Source organism: Seriola lalandi, unplaced genomic scaffold, assembly GCF_002814215.2.
Source record: "Seriola lalandi dorsalis isolate HSWRI2012SDOR001 ecotype SW California unplaced genomic scaffold, Sedor1 jcf7180002054580, whole genome shotgun sequence".
NCBI classification, from domain to species: domain Eukaryota; kingdom Metazoa; phylum Chordata; class Actinopteri; order Carangiformes; family Carangidae; genus Seriola; species Seriola lalandi.
The window spans coordinates 1413928-1432168 of NW_019525133.1; the positions used below are offsets into that span (position 1 = coordinate 1413928).

At 40.6% G+C, this 18241-nt stretch overlaps 2 protein-coding genes across 3 annotated transcripts; both read right to left on the minus strand.

Annotated features, from left to right (window-relative positions):
* Positions 1-94: 94 nt before the first annotated feature.
* p4ha1b (prolyl 4-hydroxylase, alpha polypeptide I b) lies at positions 95-14264 on the minus strand. 2 transcript variants are annotated; one of them, XM_023418088.2, is made up of 15 exons: positions 14044-14264; positions 9944-10026; positions 9639-9735; positions 9349-9500; positions 8592-8729; positions 8103-8342; positions 6906-7123; positions 6628-6804; positions 5447-5517; positions 3632-3731; positions 3438-3491; positions 3274-3339; positions 2456-2524; positions 1818-1914; positions 95-1561 (listed from the first exon to the last, which is right to left on the minus strand). In XM_023418088.2, exons 1-15 carry the CDS (start codon positions 14055-14057, stop codon positions 1491-1493), a joined length of 1647 nt encoding a protein of 548 aa, XP_023273856.1. In that variant the 5' UTR covers positions 14058-14264; the 3' UTR covers positions 95-1490. The 2 variants fall into 2 exon arrangements, with proteins under 2 accessions (XP_023273856.1, XP_023273855.1); XM_023418087.2 differs by lacking the exon at positions 5447-5517 and adding an exon at positions 6295-6365 and having other exon boundaries at positions 14044-14263.
* Positions 14265-14935: 671 nt separating this feature from the next.
* On the minus strand, positions 14936-17367 carry LOC111663734 (dual specificity protein phosphatase 26-like). The gene is made up of 3 exons (XM_023418025.2): positions 17199-17367; positions 16375-16511; positions 14936-15964 (listed from the first exon to the last, which is right to left on the minus strand). The coding sequence occupies exons 1-3, from the start codon at positions 17228-17230 to the stop codon at positions 15312-15314; spliced, it is 822 nt and encodes a 273-aa protein (XP_023273793.1). The 5' UTR covers positions 17231-17367; the 3' UTR covers positions 14936-15311.
* Between the last annotated feature and the right edge of the window lie 874 nt (positions 17368-18241).

Sequence of the window (18241 nt, forward strand, 5' to 3'; positions counted from 1 at the left end):
ACAGTCACGTGATGCCTTCATACCTTCCCCCTCAAATCCCTATCACTCACATCACCCACACCCACCCACCCACACAGAAACTGTAGCAGGACAGTTTATTCACTTGAGATCAACAAACCAGTCTTTATTGTAGGAAAAAAAAACAATTTCAGACTTTCATAAAAGACAAAAACACACAAAATAGGCTTGGGACATATAAATAAAATGCTTCTTCCTTGAAAAACCCATATATTCTCACACTGAAAAACACTGCTCACAACAGACACTGTTACAAACCTGCCAGAATCAATCGCTCCATAAAAAACAAGGTATTATGGCACGATGTAGTGTATCAAGTCTACATTCCCTGATGTTCATGTTCTGTTGGTTTTAGGTCCTTACACAACACTGCAACAATCAGGATGAACAAATACCAACTGAAGTTTGTGAAATATAACACTAAATTCTATGCAGCATATTGGATGTATGTAACTGTGTCTACATCCAGGTGTAAGTGTGCCCATGCATTTGTACACATGGTATGTTCAAGTACAACAAATCTGTAAATATGTCATAGTGTAATCATTCAAATGATTAAAAAAACAGTATGGCCTTGAGGCAGCCTAACAAGGTGTATGATATGTGATAATGTGCTGCATAGATGTAGCATTTTTTTTCACCAAAATTACTACTCTGGACTTCGGTCAGATTTTCTTTCTTTTTTTTTCTTTACCATTTTCTTATGTGCTGTGAGTCCTTTCAGTCCCTCCACATAGCCCATATGTTGGTTTTTAAGACTAAGTTATTGGAAGCAGAGATTGATACCCCATGTAAATCAAGACAGAAAATCTGTGAACCTATTGTACACCAGTTCATTACAAAGTTATACGCCTGGAAACGTTCCTCAGAATAGTTTGAAAAAATGACTTCACTGCTTTGAAGTGGAGCATGTAATTTTGCAAATAAATGGTTTACAATCACTGTGAATTTTTATTGATTTATACTGTTTAAAAAATCTTTTCATTTTCATAAAAATCACAGGTCCATGTGTTCTGTTAACTAAATGAAAGAAATTCAATGAATCAGACAGGCCTGTGAAAATGTGACCCGTCCTTTTAAGGTTATCCCTTTGTCCCTTTATGACAGGTAGGAAGCTGGTCCCTATAGTGACTAATGAAGGATAACCTCACCACAGAGCTAGAGTTCATACAGAGTGCAAAGAAAGAACCTGGGAGTGAAAGAGGGAATGAGTGTTTCTCAGAACCATACAACAATCTTAAGAACAAGTTATCAGTCACAGCAATGCTAATACTGTCCAGGGGCTCCACATTAACCCAAACAATCTCTGGGCTCAGAGCATAACAGCTGAGAAAAACAGGAGTGTTTGTAGAGAGAGAGTGAGCCATTTGGACTCTGTGTTTCCATGTGTATCATCTGTGATCCGCAGCAGCGTTCTTTGGTAACAAGGAAGGGGAGAGAGGGGCAGGGACGTGATGAGATTTCTTTTTTCATCATTCAGTTTCATTTAGGGCACAAGGTCGTCGCCACTCCTGGCCTCGTTCATGGATCCATTTGTTTGATACTAAATACAGAAAGAAAGGATAAAAAATAGAATAATCATATCCTTAACATAAGCTTTTGATTAATTTAGACACAGTACAAATGTTTACCCTTCTTGTGCTATAAGCTCAAGACCACATCCGACTCTTGGTTATGACACTGGGTTAAATTGCTTTTAAAAATAAACATTCTCTTCAGCAAAGACTGTGGTCTCATAAGACATATTGACTCCAGTCTTATAAATGTTTTTATTGGGAACTGGACAAAGAGGAGCTCACCCCACTTGTTGCCCACCAACACTGGGCAAGCTGCATGTCTGGTGCTGTAGTCTCCCTCCCCACTGGGAAACAAATTGTACCAGAACACTGCAGTACCCTGGAATACACACAAAGGACAGGCATCAGAGGTTAGCAGTAGTGCGAACCCTCCAGGTATAGCCAGCAATCTCACAGAGTCAGTCTCAGTCTCTTAAATTAATTCCCAGAGATTTTGTAATGGGTGAAATAACAATCAGAAAGAAAAAATGAAATACATGTTTGTGTGCATCTGCTACTGTGTGATTGTTAGAGTGTATGGGACTTGAGAAAACTTTCTCTCGGTGACAGGAATGAACAAATAGGCAATTGCTTATAATAAATGATCCTATTTTGCATGGAACTGTTACCCTTTTAGAGGATTTTGTTGAGTGTGTGTGACAGAGATAGTGTGTGAATAAGTGTACTGAATGTGCCGACTAATTGGTACTGTTCCTCGCTGAATAGCAAAAACAACAGGCACAGCATTTTGCACATTTTTTATTTGTGTGTGTGGTACAATTAGTTACATTGATTTAGCATTTAGTTGACCGATTCAGACACGACTATGGAGTCAGTAATAATGGATGTTAGTAAGTGGTGTAGCATGAGTGGTTGGTTACCTTTTGGGGCCAAACTGCTGCACCAACATCTGGAAATACTGTGGCTCCACCTGCTGCCACATCGCTCATCTACAACAGTGACAGAGAGGCAGAGGTCAGGGTTTATCAGTCAAATCAAATAATTCTGCAGGTCTTAATATATGAAACCATGGTCAGGGGTCATAGGGCTTCAGTAGTTGCATGTACTGTATTTTAATATTTAAAATGAACATTTAATGGTATTCAAAGTTGATTTTTAGACCCGCTAAATGAATTCTGAAAACAGTTTTTCCTCATCTCTTTCCAAGTCCCAGAAAATACAACTTCCTCCTTATTGCATCAGCAGAGTAGGACCTACTTTAACTCAGATGTTACTTTGATAACAGCAAAGACTTAGCACACTAGCACAGCTCATAATCAGACAGTCCTTGATGTATAATACCAGGGCGTCACCCTCAATTCATAGTGAGCTTTGCTGTTTCATCGACAAATATGGGACTGCTCCATTTATACAAGCTTTTCTAATCACAGGAAATAAATTTTACTCAACACAATATGGAGTGAGGTCCTCTTATCAAATCTACCCTCAACTTTGTTAAGTTAAACCTAATGAGATTCCTTTAGTTCAGTTCTAATTTGGAATTATCTGCTTTTCATCCATAATGTTGTATATCATCTTAATAATGGTTGCATCTTTTTTCTTGTATTCTTGCATATGCTTTACATTGCCCACACTATTTAAAATGTACATACATGTAAATAATGGCTGCTAACTGTATAATATTGATACAGAGCTAGGATAGGAACTTTGTGTAGTGTATTTAGGAGAGTTTACTCACATAGAAAAGCCATGTTGCTATGCGGTTGCCAGTGCCCAGTTCTTTAAAGGCATCAGGCTCATCTTTCTGTGGAGAGGAGTCAACATCAGGTTTAATGTCCTGCCATATTAACACTACTTTACATTCTGAAATATTTAATTTGTGGGAATCACAAAGGTTCTTACCCTTCCAAAGTCAAAGTGAGGTTCATATTGACCTCCAACACCATAATTTGCAACCTACAGAGATCAACAAAATAAGATATAAGTCTCACAACTGTACAATTCAGATTATCCAACAGAAAGATATATACAAAGTTGGGTTTTGCCTTGTCTTGGTTGAATGTCCAAGACTTTGAAATTATTAACCAACTTTTTACCTGCAGCTCTTCTGCAGTGTCCATTTCCAGCCCCGTGAGATCTTCAATTCTCTGGTTGATCTTTTCAATCATGGGGTCTTCATACCCAGTGAGCCAAGCACTGGAATACAGGAGGGAAAGCAGACCAGTTGAGAAAGAAGGGGAACTTATTTCACTATAAGTCAGAAAGACACATATTTGTCCACTAGATGGCAGTAAAGATTTCTTCTGAGATAGAAATGACTAAGAGACGTCATGCAGAAAAATTGCCGTGAAAAGCTCAAAAAAAGTTGTGCAATCAGATGATAGAAAGGAAGTGGAGAAGATGTAAAATTGGAAAACTGCCCAGGATTCAGAATCTCCAATCAGCTCAGGGTACAGGGTTGTTCTGATCTGACTCTGCACTTGAGTCTGGTGAGCATTTTTGCATTAGAGCCTGGTTGAGGATTATGGTAAAAAGTTTTCACTCTCTTGACACTAACTGCCTTTCATGCTCACTCCCACACCCCAATCTAAGAGAAGGCCCCTAATAAAATAAGCTCGTGATGAATCATGGCAGTGGACTCTGTCTGGTGAACTATTAAAACCTGACAAAACTCTAGTTCTGCAGATCACATTGTAAAGTTTAAATTGGCAGTTTATCTGTTATCCAGATAGAAAACTGTCCAACCACACAGGGTATTTTGTAATATGTAATTGCTATTAAGTCATCATCCCATGAGATAAAGGTAGAATGAATTCCAATTTCCACCACTCTCTCAAATTTAGAGGACTTTTTAAGACACAAAGCCCATGAGACAACTCCCAGCGCCTCTTGGAGGTGTTTTGGGGAATTTCTGCAGATCTACTTGGAAATGTGTGCATGTGTGTGTGTATGAGAGACAGTGGGATGAGTCATCATTTTTTATTCAGAGTTTGTGTTGATAATAAATTACATTTTTGTTGGGAGGCGGGACCAAATGTGAGCCAACAAATTCTTTCCTCATGTCTCTTACAGCCAGTTCAAGCACAGGTCAGACTCTTCTGAGTTCACCCATCTGTCCCGACTGTTCCATCACTAGATGTGCACTGAATTTGGAAATACATGCCAACTAGCACGAACACATACAAAACACCAAAGGAATGCCACACCCTCACACAAACACATTAATTACCAAGAACAGTAAAACCAAAGAAACTTGGGGGTTTTGGTGGGCTGCCAAACATGGTATTTTTAGGGTGGGTTGCAACTTCGACTAACAATTCAATCTGTAAAAATGAAACTACATTTAAACTTGTTTGCAGTACTTCTGTGTATTTGAGTATGTGCATCATGACTCAGGCCTTTTCTTGTTTCTTGCTGATATGGATATGGAAGTGGAAGAAGCATAGTAGAACCACAGCAACTGTAATGAGCTTTTATGAGAATGTGATGCAGATTCATTCCTGGAAAATGCAATGGGGAACAGAGATTCAGTCTTCTGGATCTCAAATAACCTCGGGAGGACTTCTAGGGGAAAGAGAACAGCTTGTCAAAACTATGCAGTTCCATGAACATGCCTGAATCATTCAGTGAAATGAAAGGACAAAGAAAACTTCATCTACACCAAAAAAACAACAACAACAGAGGCCTGTTTAATTGGTTTAAATTATGTTTTAGGCAGAAAAGTTTTTCACTTAAACCAAATTAAAAACCTCCTCTAGTGTTAGTTTGCCAGGTGTAGCTAAACATTTTCATTGTTTTTTCCATGGTGCTTGCTTGGTGCAGGGCTGAATTAGTGGCGCAGACATAAAGATGAATTGGATTAGGAGGAGGGGAAGGTGTTGTGGCCCTCCTGGTGACCTGTGACCCCTTACCTCTTGGAGACTCTGTATTGGGCCGTAGTAAGTTTCCCAGTTTGAGGGTCATGCACCGTGGCTCGCCTTAACTACAGTAGTTCCCACAGCACAAGGGCACGGAGGTCGAGGAAAAGAAAATAACAAAGGAAAAGGAAAAAAAGGACAATGGAATGTGATTCACACGGGAAGATGAGTGAAAAGTAAGAGGAAAGAGAGAGAGAAAAGAAAGGCAGATCTGGTCACTAATTGTCAATGTTATTCTTCAGTAGGGCCAAGAGAATGTTCCACGAGGCAAGACTAGAGACCAAATTTCTGTTTCAAAATAAGAAAATTTATCAGTAGGGAATTAATGCCTCTGATACATCCCCTGGCTCACAAAAAGCAACTATGTTAATATCTAATAGAAGAAGTAACACTTTTCCTCCCTCTATTTTCTCGTGTTACCTTTCTATAACAGACTCCTGAGCAGAATCATATCCACAACAGATCCTTAAAAAACAGCAGCATAATCCAAATAGAACAAAATATCTTCATTCTTTTCCTTTTTTTCTCACATTTCTGTGTCATTAATGAAAGCATCATGAGATAATCTTTTTGAATATTTTGAAACATCCTTTATACAACAAAAATTTGTCTATAAATATTTCTATGCTGTATAAAATCTCTGATCATTCTCAGCTGGATTGTGTGCTTCAGCTCAAGAGCCCTGAAGCTTTGGCAGGGCGGAGAAATGCTATTATGGACGGACGGGAATACAGAAGAGAAATAGAATCAGTTTTTGAGGGAAAAAGAGGGAGAGAACCTCACTTTCTCCCTCAACTCTCTCTTATATCCTCTGTTCTTGGTGGATCCTGGCTCTGCCTTACCTCTTGCTGATCCGGTATGGAGCAGTCTCCAGCACTCCTGTGATGGGGTTGGAGATGGTGGCCCTGCGTAGCTGTGAAGCCAGGGACACGATTTACCCACACACAGACACACACATACAAAGATGTGTGTGCCTGTGTGCTTGTCAAACTAGTAGCATCACATCATCCAGCCTCACAGCTTTGACCTCCCACCCCTGAACAATATTAAACCTCAAAACAGAAATTGAAAAAGCCTAACAAATCTCTCACTAGATCACAATAAGCTGTAGCGACCAATACCGCTTCATATGTGCATCATATAGCAGCACAGAAAACTTCTGAGAAATCACTTACTCTTGGCTTTGCAAGCTGCTTGACCCTCTCGATTTCTTTGTCGGAGATGATGTCAAGGAAACGGACAATGTAGGGGCGGTCCCACTCATCTTGCTGTCTGACAGGTGCCAGTACATACATGGGATTGCGATTGTTGTCATAGTAACGACAGAACAGTCGGCTCTCCCTTCGGGGGGTCTGATTGAGAGGAAAGCAAAGCAGGAGACAAAAGAGTTAAAACAGAGTTTTTGTATTTTTAAATTATAAATTCTTTTTGGGTATCTCTTTGTCTTCCTCACCATTCTGATGCCCTCCCCACGACAAAGCATCTCATACTTCTTCCTCTCTGGGATCAGCTGAATTGATGCCTTCTTTTTGGGCTTCTTCTTTTTTTCACTTGTTTCTCTTTTCCCTCGCTCCTTCTGTTTTTCACCTTCAGCCTCCGCAGCCTTTCTCTGCTTCTCCAACTGGAACTCAAAGTACTTCAGGTTGCCATTGGCACGCTGGTGCTCCGGGTCTGAAATAGAAAAATTCAAGACCAACAAATAGTGATGACTGCAGAAATGTCATCTAAAAATATCACACTGCCTGCAATCAAAATAACTGAGCTTCCAACATGACATAACAATATGCAATTTGTTCAGTCTGCCTTTATCCATTTCTGAGAAACAATCGCTAAAAACAGGACCAACCAATTCGTCTGCTCTTTTGGAAGAAAACATACGACAACCAGCTCACCACCAAAGCTTCACCAGAACATTGTTTCAAATTCATGATACCAAAACAACACAATGTCGTGAAATGTATCACGGCATTCACTATCAAGTGCATTAGTCAAGAGCAAATGGAAGTAGTGGACTGCAGGTTGGAGTTCTACAATAATTCACAGTCAAATGATTATAACAAATAAACCAACTATTCTGTGATTACCCTTAAATAGTTAACAGTAAAGAGCAGGTCTTCTCTAAGAAGCTCTATCCACATCTCTGAATGGTCCTGCAGAGAAGACTGTTTTGTTAAACGGTAAATCTACAAACATCCAAAAAAAACATTCAATTAGATTTGAATCAGACCAATAGAGGAATATAGGTGGTAAAAACAGTATTGTTTACAGACAAAACTCAACAGACTGGTAATGGCATGGTTGTTTAGGCCCAACCATGGTAATGGTCTGTACTATTTATGTCAGTACAGCTTGAAAGTGTTGGCCTCTGGTTCACCTCTGTTTAGTATGTCATTCAATTCAAACCAAAGTAAAGTTCTCATTTGTTTTGTTTATTGCTTAAGTGCTTTTCTTTCTTAGTACTGTCGTTGTGTATAGTCTTATCTAATTAAACAAGATACAATATAGTAACTGTGCAAGTCTGGGCAAAAACTGATGAGAAAAGTTCTAGCCTATCTGACCTTCAATGGGAAAATATCGCTTCACATCGCAAAACACACCTGTATGTACTTTTCAAAATTGGAAAAATACTTTCTAGTGTGGAGAGACTCACCCAGTTCAAGCAACTTCTTGGTGTACTCCAGGGCTCGATCAATCTCCCCCTGCTGGTAGATGGCATAGCTGAGGTAGTCGAGCACTGTCACCTTATCTAAAGTGGACTCCTCTCCCTGATCAAGCTGTTTCAGGGCCTGGGCCATCCACAGCTCTGTGTGGTAGTAATCAACATCAGAGTACGCGATTTTCCCAAGCTCGTAACAGTCCTCCACTGTCATAAGGCTCTTGTGTTTCACTCCTAGTATACAGAGGATACAGGAAGGAAACATTTACATAGAGGAAAACAGAATCACCTCATTCATGTTGCAAATCACACGGAAACCAAGCAAAACCTTCTATCCCCACATGGTCCGCTATTTACTGTGTCTTTGATGTCATTCAATCTTGTCTATGTCTGTTATTTGACTGCTTCCTCTGAAAAAGTGATTTGTGGGTACACAAACTTTGTACCACGTAGGTGAGGTATGCACTGATTCAAGGTCCGTACCAGGTAGATCTCCGATAGAGATGGTGTTGGCATCCAGTCTGTATGTGTCTTGTAACCGGAGCAGAGCTTTAGCAGCCCCAGTCTGGTCCTCATCTGTGGGGAAGTGCTGTCTCTGGATGGTCAGGTTGGAAATAAATCCTGAGAGGATAGGAAAGGACAGACAAGGTATAGTAAGATGATTCTGTATGGGATCCATAACAGTGGAAAATGAATGCTCTCTTAATGGTAAGGGAGGCTGCTTGATGTGACTCTGATCTTGAGTGAGAATTATAGTTACATTAAGCCAGATGTGGGGAAATTGGCTAAATAATGTTCTCGTTTACCTCAGTAACTGCTACTAAAATATATCAAGTGTGATTGTGCGGGACAACACAAACAAGCAAAGATACACAGCTTTTTCCCCTGGATAAATATGTGTCTTCTAAAGGTCCTTTTTTTTTTTTTTTTGGCTGTAATGGTAAACAAACAAAAAACATTCCTGCACCCTGGAGACAATCTGTTGCACTAGTCGGTTCCATGTCCAGTCAGTGTTTATGTCTGGAACAGACCAGCGTCAAATAGTGTTGGGGATCATTCTCTGAAATTCAGTGCAAAAGGTAAGCTCATTGCAGTGATATAAACTAATTAAACTCAAGCAATTTCCCGTGATTTTCTAAACTTCTGGCACTTAACGTAGCATCTGCCAAACACCAACCCACTAGACAGTATCAGCATACTGATTTATTGCTGATTTGATCCAGGTTTTCCTTATCCATACCATCAGTGGTGTCACTGAGGACAAGGCTCTCCAGGTCCCCCCACTCTGTGTTCAGCCTCTTCATCAGTTTGAAGGCATTCACAGGGTGCCCCAGGAATCCCTCGGGGTCTTGAGTGGCTGTGGCTGTCAATGAGTCCAACTTATCAGCCCATCTATTACAGAGAAGGTAATACAGAGTTAGATGCATTGCACACAATTGAATCCACATGTGCATCATATTATATGCTTGTGTACACGTACGTATGTTTGTGTATCAATCCATGTGTGTAACTTTATGTCCACAAACTTACCGTTTAACCTGCTCAAGCTTGTTCTCCTCTGCTCTGATGTAGTCCTTTAAAGAGGTGACAAGGTCTTTTTCTGTGTATAACAGATCTGTCATATGGCCTGAGGAACACAAATCAGAAACACTTCACCATCAATACTGTACTGATAATATACACAGGGAATCATTAATACGATCATTACAGCATCTTACTATAAACTCTGCTTACATATATGTGGTAAAACATGAAAAATTAGAAACCATATGCAGGGAGGTCAGCAGAGGGACCATTTTACAACATGAGTACCATATGTTGTTTGATGGTTTTACCTATGGAGGTGAAGAAGTCATTGTGGGCTGAGAGCGACTTCAGGCAGCTCAGCAACAGTAAGCACCAGCACGGTAGCTCCATCCTGACAAAAGAGTGAGAGATACCTTGTTCAACAAATTATCTTGAAAATTGAGTCATACTTTAAAAAATAATGTCATCAAAAATAATGTCATCAAGGTAGAATTGACAACTGACTGTCATGTCAGACCCATATTATAGCCACGACTTACTACTGCAAGCTGTCACACTCTAATATCCCTAAAATCACAAAGATGTTAGAAGCTCCTTTTTCAAGTTTTAGTCGTCTACTGACTGGGTTACTTTAGTTTACTCCGAGTGAGCCACTTCAAACATTCCAGCCCTTACAACCAATCCAGAATTTACTGCTTCCCCCACTGTTTCCCATATTGTTGCCTTCCATTACTAACTACAGTGCTGCTCCTACCGATTTCAAAACCTGGTCGTTAACTCAGTTTAAAACTGGATAATCCACAAACCTACTTTGGGCAGTTTAGCTTTATTTCATTCTTCAGTAGAAAATTGTTCCCAGTGAAAACTATTGGCAGCAAAGTCTGTGGATTGTCCAGAGCAACTTGGTTATTGTTTCTGGAAAGAGATGTTGCTGTTGAGTGAGCAGAAGTCTTAGAAGCAGTTATCTGGAAAAGATAAAACAAAAACTATCTGCATAGATAAATATTACTTTAGGTAAGTGGGAACATAAGTTTTCAGTGATTAGGCTGAACTGACCATTTAGGAAACACAGAACTGTGCACACACAGTGCAGCCTCCTACCCCCCACACAAAGCCAAATATAAGTCTGTGGTTGCTGTCACTGTGTCTGGTTTGGCTTTGCCATTGGCACAGCCATAACTACCACTGGGTTTTTGGTCTGTTAGGAGTGGCACTGTGATCTCTCTACCCATACAGACAAAAAGAGAACACAGACAGACTAGCAGGAAGTCACGTTTACACATGGCAAGGTTCGTATCTGTGGACATGAATCTTAAAAAAATCCCTCTTGGATCCAAACCTGTATCTAGCTCTAAATCCAAAACACATGGCTTCTTCCCTTCCACCACACTTAACTTAGATGTGTTAACATGTTTTTGAGATATCATAATATCAAACAAACATATAGGACTGGTAATGTACCCAAGGCCAAACCGTGTTGTGCTTCTGTGCAGCACATTGTGACAAAAATGCTTCCAATGCAACTGATAAAAAACGAATTAGCCTTGAAGGAATTTGTTAGAGAGAAACGATTCCAACAGAATCATGATTTCCCAAAACTATACAACACAAGTCTGAAGCTGTGTATACAGACTTTGGTATTTATTCTCTCTTGGGGCATGTTAAACAAGTACGGACACTGGGTTTGTTACCAAATCACCAGTGAAACTATGACCTCTGGGTGTTTTCATGGATTATGTAGTTATATGCAACACAAGTAAGATAATAAGCTGAGCGCAGCTCGTCTCTTACTTCTTGAAAACTCTGCCCTACTAGAGACAGCACCATGTTGTTTGTGAACTTAAGCAAAACTATTTCTATGTCAGACATAACAAAGGCAAAAGGCTTATGATAAAGTCATTAACAATTAAATTCTCACACTCCAAGGCATTGGTTTGCAATGACGTGAAGCTCATTTAACTGTAAATGGTGAAGCAAACTCATGTTCATCCTTGTTACACACACACATGTACACACATACGCCTGGTGGGCAAAGTAAAGGTCATGCATGAGCCATGTATCTGTGCCTCTCACTGACAGCAGACAACAGGCTCAGGCAGGTTCTGACTTTGCCACAAAAACAAGCCTTCAGTGAAAATACAAGAATAACTTCACATGGGATTTCAATTTAGGTCAGCAGCAGGCAGCATAGAGGAAGGAAAATATATCTGTCAGAACTCAACTTAGTCAACTAAATCAAAATTAAACTTCATTAAATTCAAATATTCTCTGGATATTTAAGTAGAAAAAGTGGCAAAATGCAATTATCCTTAACTGTTACTGTTGTTTTTCCAGAATCTGTGGAGCCACTCAGTCCAGAATAGCATAAATGTGCCTTTGCCACTTAGATTTCCACCAGGATAAAAACTCAGTAAAATGTAATTATTGTAATGACAGGGTGACAGCTACTGTGTCTCTCTTGTTATAATAGTTTAGAAGTGTAATATCAAGATTAAAGCTGTAAGTGTAACAGGTATAATTTAGATCCATATGTCAGGCCACACATGAGAGTGAGTGGTAGTGAAAGTGTCTGTGTGCATACATGCTTGTATGCTTCATGCTACTTGAAATAAGGATATATCACAGTGCCATAAGCAGTTGCTCCTAGTGCTCACACTTGTGGATTTTAAATGTAAGAGGGAGAAATAGCTAAAGTAAAAGCTGTTGGTGCATAAATTGGTATTTCTACCTCCTCTGCAAGTGATTTTATGCATACATGCTTGTATGCACACAGAAACCAAAACATTCCTGACAGCACATAAACCATTTAACAACACCTGCCAGACCACTGCAGAGCCACTTGTTTAGACAGAACACAGGACACTCATTTGTATAAATTTGGCTTAAAAGTTTTTTTTCTGACCTTTCAAACTATGCGTAAACTGGGCAGCAGCATTGTGTTTGAACATGCTCATTAGGAGACTCTTTTTTGCCTCAAAGCTTCATGCTAATTAAAGGAAATGAGGATATATCACAGTGCCATAAGCAGTTGCTCCTAGTGCTCACACTTGTGGATTTTAAATGTAAGAGGGAGAAATAGCTTAAGTAAAAGCTGTTGGTGCATATATTGGTATTTCTACCTCCTCTGCAAGTGATTTTCTCCTCGACTTATCATCTTAAAAACTCAAAATGCAAAATGGTGAATGCCTGAGGAAGCCTTGCTCTTGGAATTTCACATCCACAGTATCTGCAGGGAAATTGTACCTCCAGTGGGTAAAAATCACACAGCAGAGAACCATTAATAAAATAATCAATATAGTTTCCTTAAAAGTATTAATGTATGGTTTATAATGATTTTATGGTTTTACATCAGTGTTGTATACATTTTTTTTTTACTATCTCCAAGACAAAATGACCAAATTATATCATAAAATAGGGCTAAAACACTAGAGTACCATTCACCTTTCAAGTATTCCAAGGTATTGTCATGACGTGAATTTCTCAATACATTTTTTTAAGCCTCACTGTAGTTGCTGTACTTTTGAACAAATATGAGACTTCTCTTCTCAGTATATTACAGTATCTTAAAGTATCTTCTTCACTGAGAAACTTCCAGCATCACGACTGTCGTCTCCAAGTTTTACTGGGAGTGAAGCTGTGGAGTCAGATAACACAGGATGTGGATGGAAGAGGACTGCCACGTCTTCGCCCCTCCCCGCCGGGGAAACTCATGTGAGGACTGCACACTGCCCAATGGAGTCTGACTGAATTATTTTACCTGTTATAACCCGTCAATAACTCCTGCAAACTGACTCACCACAGAGAGGCTTTTAACTCCTAGACTGCAGCTAGGGTTGTTTGTTTACTCCCAAACGAGTTAGGAGGTAGGCTTAAAGTAATTAGCCTACAAACAAAAAAAGCTTCCATTGAACATTAGCTTTTATCCCCTCACTGCAGTGTGTCATATAGTAGCCTGCGTGACTGTTAATGTGTAAAATGTTGGCTAGAAAACAGATAAAATCAGGTGTATGCCGTTAAAATGAAAAATGAATGCATGCAACACAGAGCAGAGTGACGGCAGAAGCATCCCACGCTGCATTGCATCGGAATTCAACATTAACGCTAGTTTCATGGTGAAAACCCAGACTTGGTTTTCTTTAATCGCTACTTTTGCCGTGCTTTAACTGAGCTTGGCTCATTTCAGTCCGCCTCAATCAGTTAACGCTTATCATATTAGTCGCTGCTGCCGAGAACTATCACAAATACCAAAGTTTCATCCAGGTTTAGCTAGTTTTCAGCTAGCTAGCTAACCTAATGATGGAAACATAAATAAAAGTTGTAAACAGAAAATACGGTGAAATGGACAGTCCATAACTGTACGGTTGTCAAACTACCTGAAATGGCTGCAAGGAGAGGAGTCGATATTTACCTAAGCGAGAGCATCCAGTGAGTTAAGCAGAACTGTGTCCCCCCCGGTCGCTGCGTCCTCTGAGGAATCAGCTCAAACTGACCCGGTGCAGTTAACGGTAAGAGGATGAACACGGTGTCAGTCTGCTGGTTCGTCCTATTTGTGATGTTTCGGTGCACTGTTGGCCATCTGGTGGTTAGGGCTGGATTTCTACAAGTCCGAGTCTGAATGCTACGTGCAGATTCTCACATGCAGACAGCCTCCTACTACTAGATTTGGGGGGGCCGTCGTTTGTAAATTGCTAGGGGAGGTGTCTATAGTTGTCTTGAGCCGTAGTAAAACAGCCACGGATCAGTATTTACCGTTTTAATTTAAAAAGAAATAAATAAACACATAATAAATAAAACTCGGGGTCACCCTTTCGCCACGTGTTGAAAATGTAATGCAAAGTCAGGGGAGTTTACTTCTAATTCTCTGAAAGAAAAATCACTGCATAACTCTATTTGACATGGTATTTACGACCTAATCTCAATAGCCCCAATCAAAGTGATGGTTTGTGAGGTTATGTGTGTGTATTCTTTAGTTTATCACTGCAGTCTTTTCTCCTCTCACTTCTCCCACATTCCAGAAAATTCCTTCCTCCCAACCTAAAAGTGTGTTTGGAGGGAGGGAATTCCTGCTGCATGTTGAGTTCAGCAGGGTGGAGCTGTGTGTGTGTGTGTGTGTGTGTGTGTGTGTGTGTGTGTGTGTGTGTGTGTGTTAGAGAGAGAGGGAGAGAGAGAGAGAAAGAGCAGCAAGAGTAGCAGAAGCTGTCAAATTGACTGCAATATTTCCAGATGGATAAATCTAGATGATTTCGATAGAATATCATCACTTCAAGGGATAAAACTGAAGAAAAAAAAACATCCTAATGTAAAATGTAATACATACACTTTATTATTGTACTTTTTCTATCAACTATCACCAAGCAATATCTCATAACAGGGATTATATTATACTGAGTCATACAGAGGTCACAAAATTAAACATCTGTATGATTACTGTTGTTATTTAGGCATAGCACTGCGTGCGGCTTCTCAAACTCATGGGAAAAATACTCCTATCCAGTCTTTGAGAGTCTTTCTTGCAGTAAAAATTCCACCTCTGTTTGCCCAGTCTCATCTTATTTTACACTTTTTCTCAATGTGAAGTGTGGGAAAAAAATATTATACACTTTCTCTCAATCTGAACTGTAGCAAAAAAAAAAAACATCCCACATATCCCTCTTTCCATTCCCCTTCTTATTCCAGTCATCGGCGGATGTCGTCTAGGGTGGTGAGTCTGCTCCCAAACAGCTGCTCCTCGTAAGTCAGCAGCTGACGCAGGAAGTTCACGTTGGGTGCTGTGCATGCCCTCCTCTCCTTCAGCCATCGCAGGGCATGAAGCAGTGACCATCGCTGGTGTTCCATGAGGAAGGCCAGTGTGAGTGCTGAGCTGCGACTCCTGCCCATACTACAGTGGACCAGAACACGGCCAGCTGGCTCGGCCTTCAACGCTGTGTTGATGAACCTGGATGCCAGCGGCAGAGCCTCCACCAGGTCCTGCTGGGCATCATCGCTCAGACGCAGCTGCAGGTAGCACAACATGTTGGGGAAAGCATCAGGACAGTTGGCAGTGGCATTGACCACATGTGTGATGTGTAGATTCTTGATGATGCGGTAGTCAGAGGCCTGGGAGGCAGAGCCCTGGTAGAGAGCTCCCTCCAGGATCTCTGAGGGGTAGATGGTGAGGGTGTGCCGCTCAGGTTCAAGCAGGACCATACTTGGTGTGCACAGGAAAGGATAGAGGGAATGGAAGGCTGAGAATCCCCCCAACAGGATGACAGGGTCCATTCCCAGTGCACTGAGCTGGAAGAAACAGCGCTGCAGGCCTGGGGAGTCTGCCCTGGCCTTCACACTGCCCACTGAAATTTGTACAAATACAATTACAGTGACAGACTAGAGAATAAATGAATACAATACAATCAGACAGCCAGGTAATTTCAACAGGACAAGCCTAGAGCCGTGTTAGCGGCACTGTGAAGCTGTACCTTGGACAGTGCTACCTTGAGCAGGATGCTAATATCAACATGCTAACATGCCCGCTATAACAATGCTAAGCTCATGCTAAGCAGATATAGTGATACCATGTTCACCATCTTAGTTGAAATATTTGACTCTGGACCAGCAGACTGACATTCTCATCTACAGAGCCATGCTGCTGGCATAATTAAAACATGATTATGATGGGTTAGTGGCAACTCATGTTGTCCAGTATGCTCTTCTGCATGTGTGCATGTCTGTTTGTGAGAGTGCATGATTATGGTTTGCTGACCTGGGCTGCATCCTTCCTCTGCATACAGCAGTATTATAGAATACTTCTGCAGCTCTATACAGCTGATTAGACAGCCCAGCTCGGGGTGGATCACCGTCACAGCGGCCCGCGCTGTCACCACGTGGCTATCCTTGTACCTTAACACACACATTCATTCATCATATGCACGCACATTTAACATAACGTGAGGATGAGGCTGGTGATATTCTGCAAATATAGTTTTGTTAAGTGTAAACAAACTCCATGAAAAGTCTAGTTTTCTAGCAGCTGATTAATATGTATTTGGTGCTCTAGCAAGTATCTCTGCCGGGAGGACAGGTTAATTACAGCATCCACGTTTATTATAATGAAAGAGTATGTCAGCCAGTGTAACAGTGTGGCTCACTGATGTGTTTCTAATAGTTTTTGGACAACAATGGAGCCATATGGCACATACGTTTGGATACACAGACAATATTTATTGGTCAAATCAATTCATTGTTGGTTTTCATATTTTCATGGGACTTATTGACAATAAGAAAAGTACAGAAGATCACCAAACCTATCCTTTAAAATAGTAATATTTGTACATGTTTAGCCAAACAAAGCAACTGTTATAGCAAGTAATGCAATCTTGAAAAAAGTCACATAGTCCTGCATTAATACTGTCTTTGTGAAGTTTGTAATGTCCAGTTCTTTGTTGAAGTAGATGTGTTGACTCAAAGCTGGTAATTTTTGAGGCCAGATTGTTAATTTGATGTGATTTTTCTGCTCATGTATGGTTTCTTTATACAAGGCTGAGCTTGTGCTTGTGAAGAGCCCTGGTGTATCCGTGCAGCACCCACCTCGCTGCACTGCGACAGTCCAGGATGAGCATATAGTATGGATCATACAAGGCGGGCTGGCCTTCTTCTGCATTCAGCAGGTTGTACACTTGCTGTGGGGTAATGTAGCCTCGCTCTACACAAGCTGTTTCTGGAAGAGCAGGAACTAGCACCTCTTCTGGCTCACACGCTGCTTGCAGGCAGAAGAAATACAAAGAGTACACTGTGTCTGTATGTGTGTAGTTGTATGTGCATGCATTTTATGTGTGTAAAAACAGCGAGAGTTGGAAGTAATTTACAGCCTTTACCTTTGCTCTGGATAGGTATGATGGAGGAATGGTCACTGTCTGTACTATTAGCTTCTCTGTCAGAGATGCTGCTCACTGTTTGGAATGTGTTGACAGGCTCTCTGGAGGCCGCTCTACAACTGTTATTCACTCTGACACATAAACAGTGGCACATACACACAGAGAAGCACAATATCAAAACAGATTATATGTTACAATTATAGGAGACTAAACACAAAGTCAGTTATGATTATTTAAAAATACATCGTTTTAGACTTTTAAAAGTGAAAAAAAAAACAGCAGACATCTTTACCTGGACAGTACTACGCCCATCTCGTTTAAGTCATTTGGCAGATGCATCAGCTGTTCCCACAGCCCTTCATTAGAAGAACATGATACACCAAGAAACAAATATATAATGTTAAAAACATTGAAAAATTGTTCTCTTATTCTCTCAGAATGCCAACAGTAAATAACAAGGTAAAAAGATTGAAAAAAATCCACTCTGCACTATTTGTTGTTGCTGTGATTCTTACTCAGCCCCGCTTCAACCTTGCCCTTGATTTAGCTGGTGGTCTTGGAAACACAGTAACGGTTAAGTGCCCTAGAGGGCCACATGGTAGCTGGCTGTGACAGGTGACGTGGATAGGAGTCCTACTTCACCCAAATTAACTCCCAATACTTGCAGTGTACATGATAAGGGACGAGGTTCCAAGTTGATCTTACAACCATACAGAGATCAAGGCAGTATTTGGATGAGACACAGAAAGAAGAAAT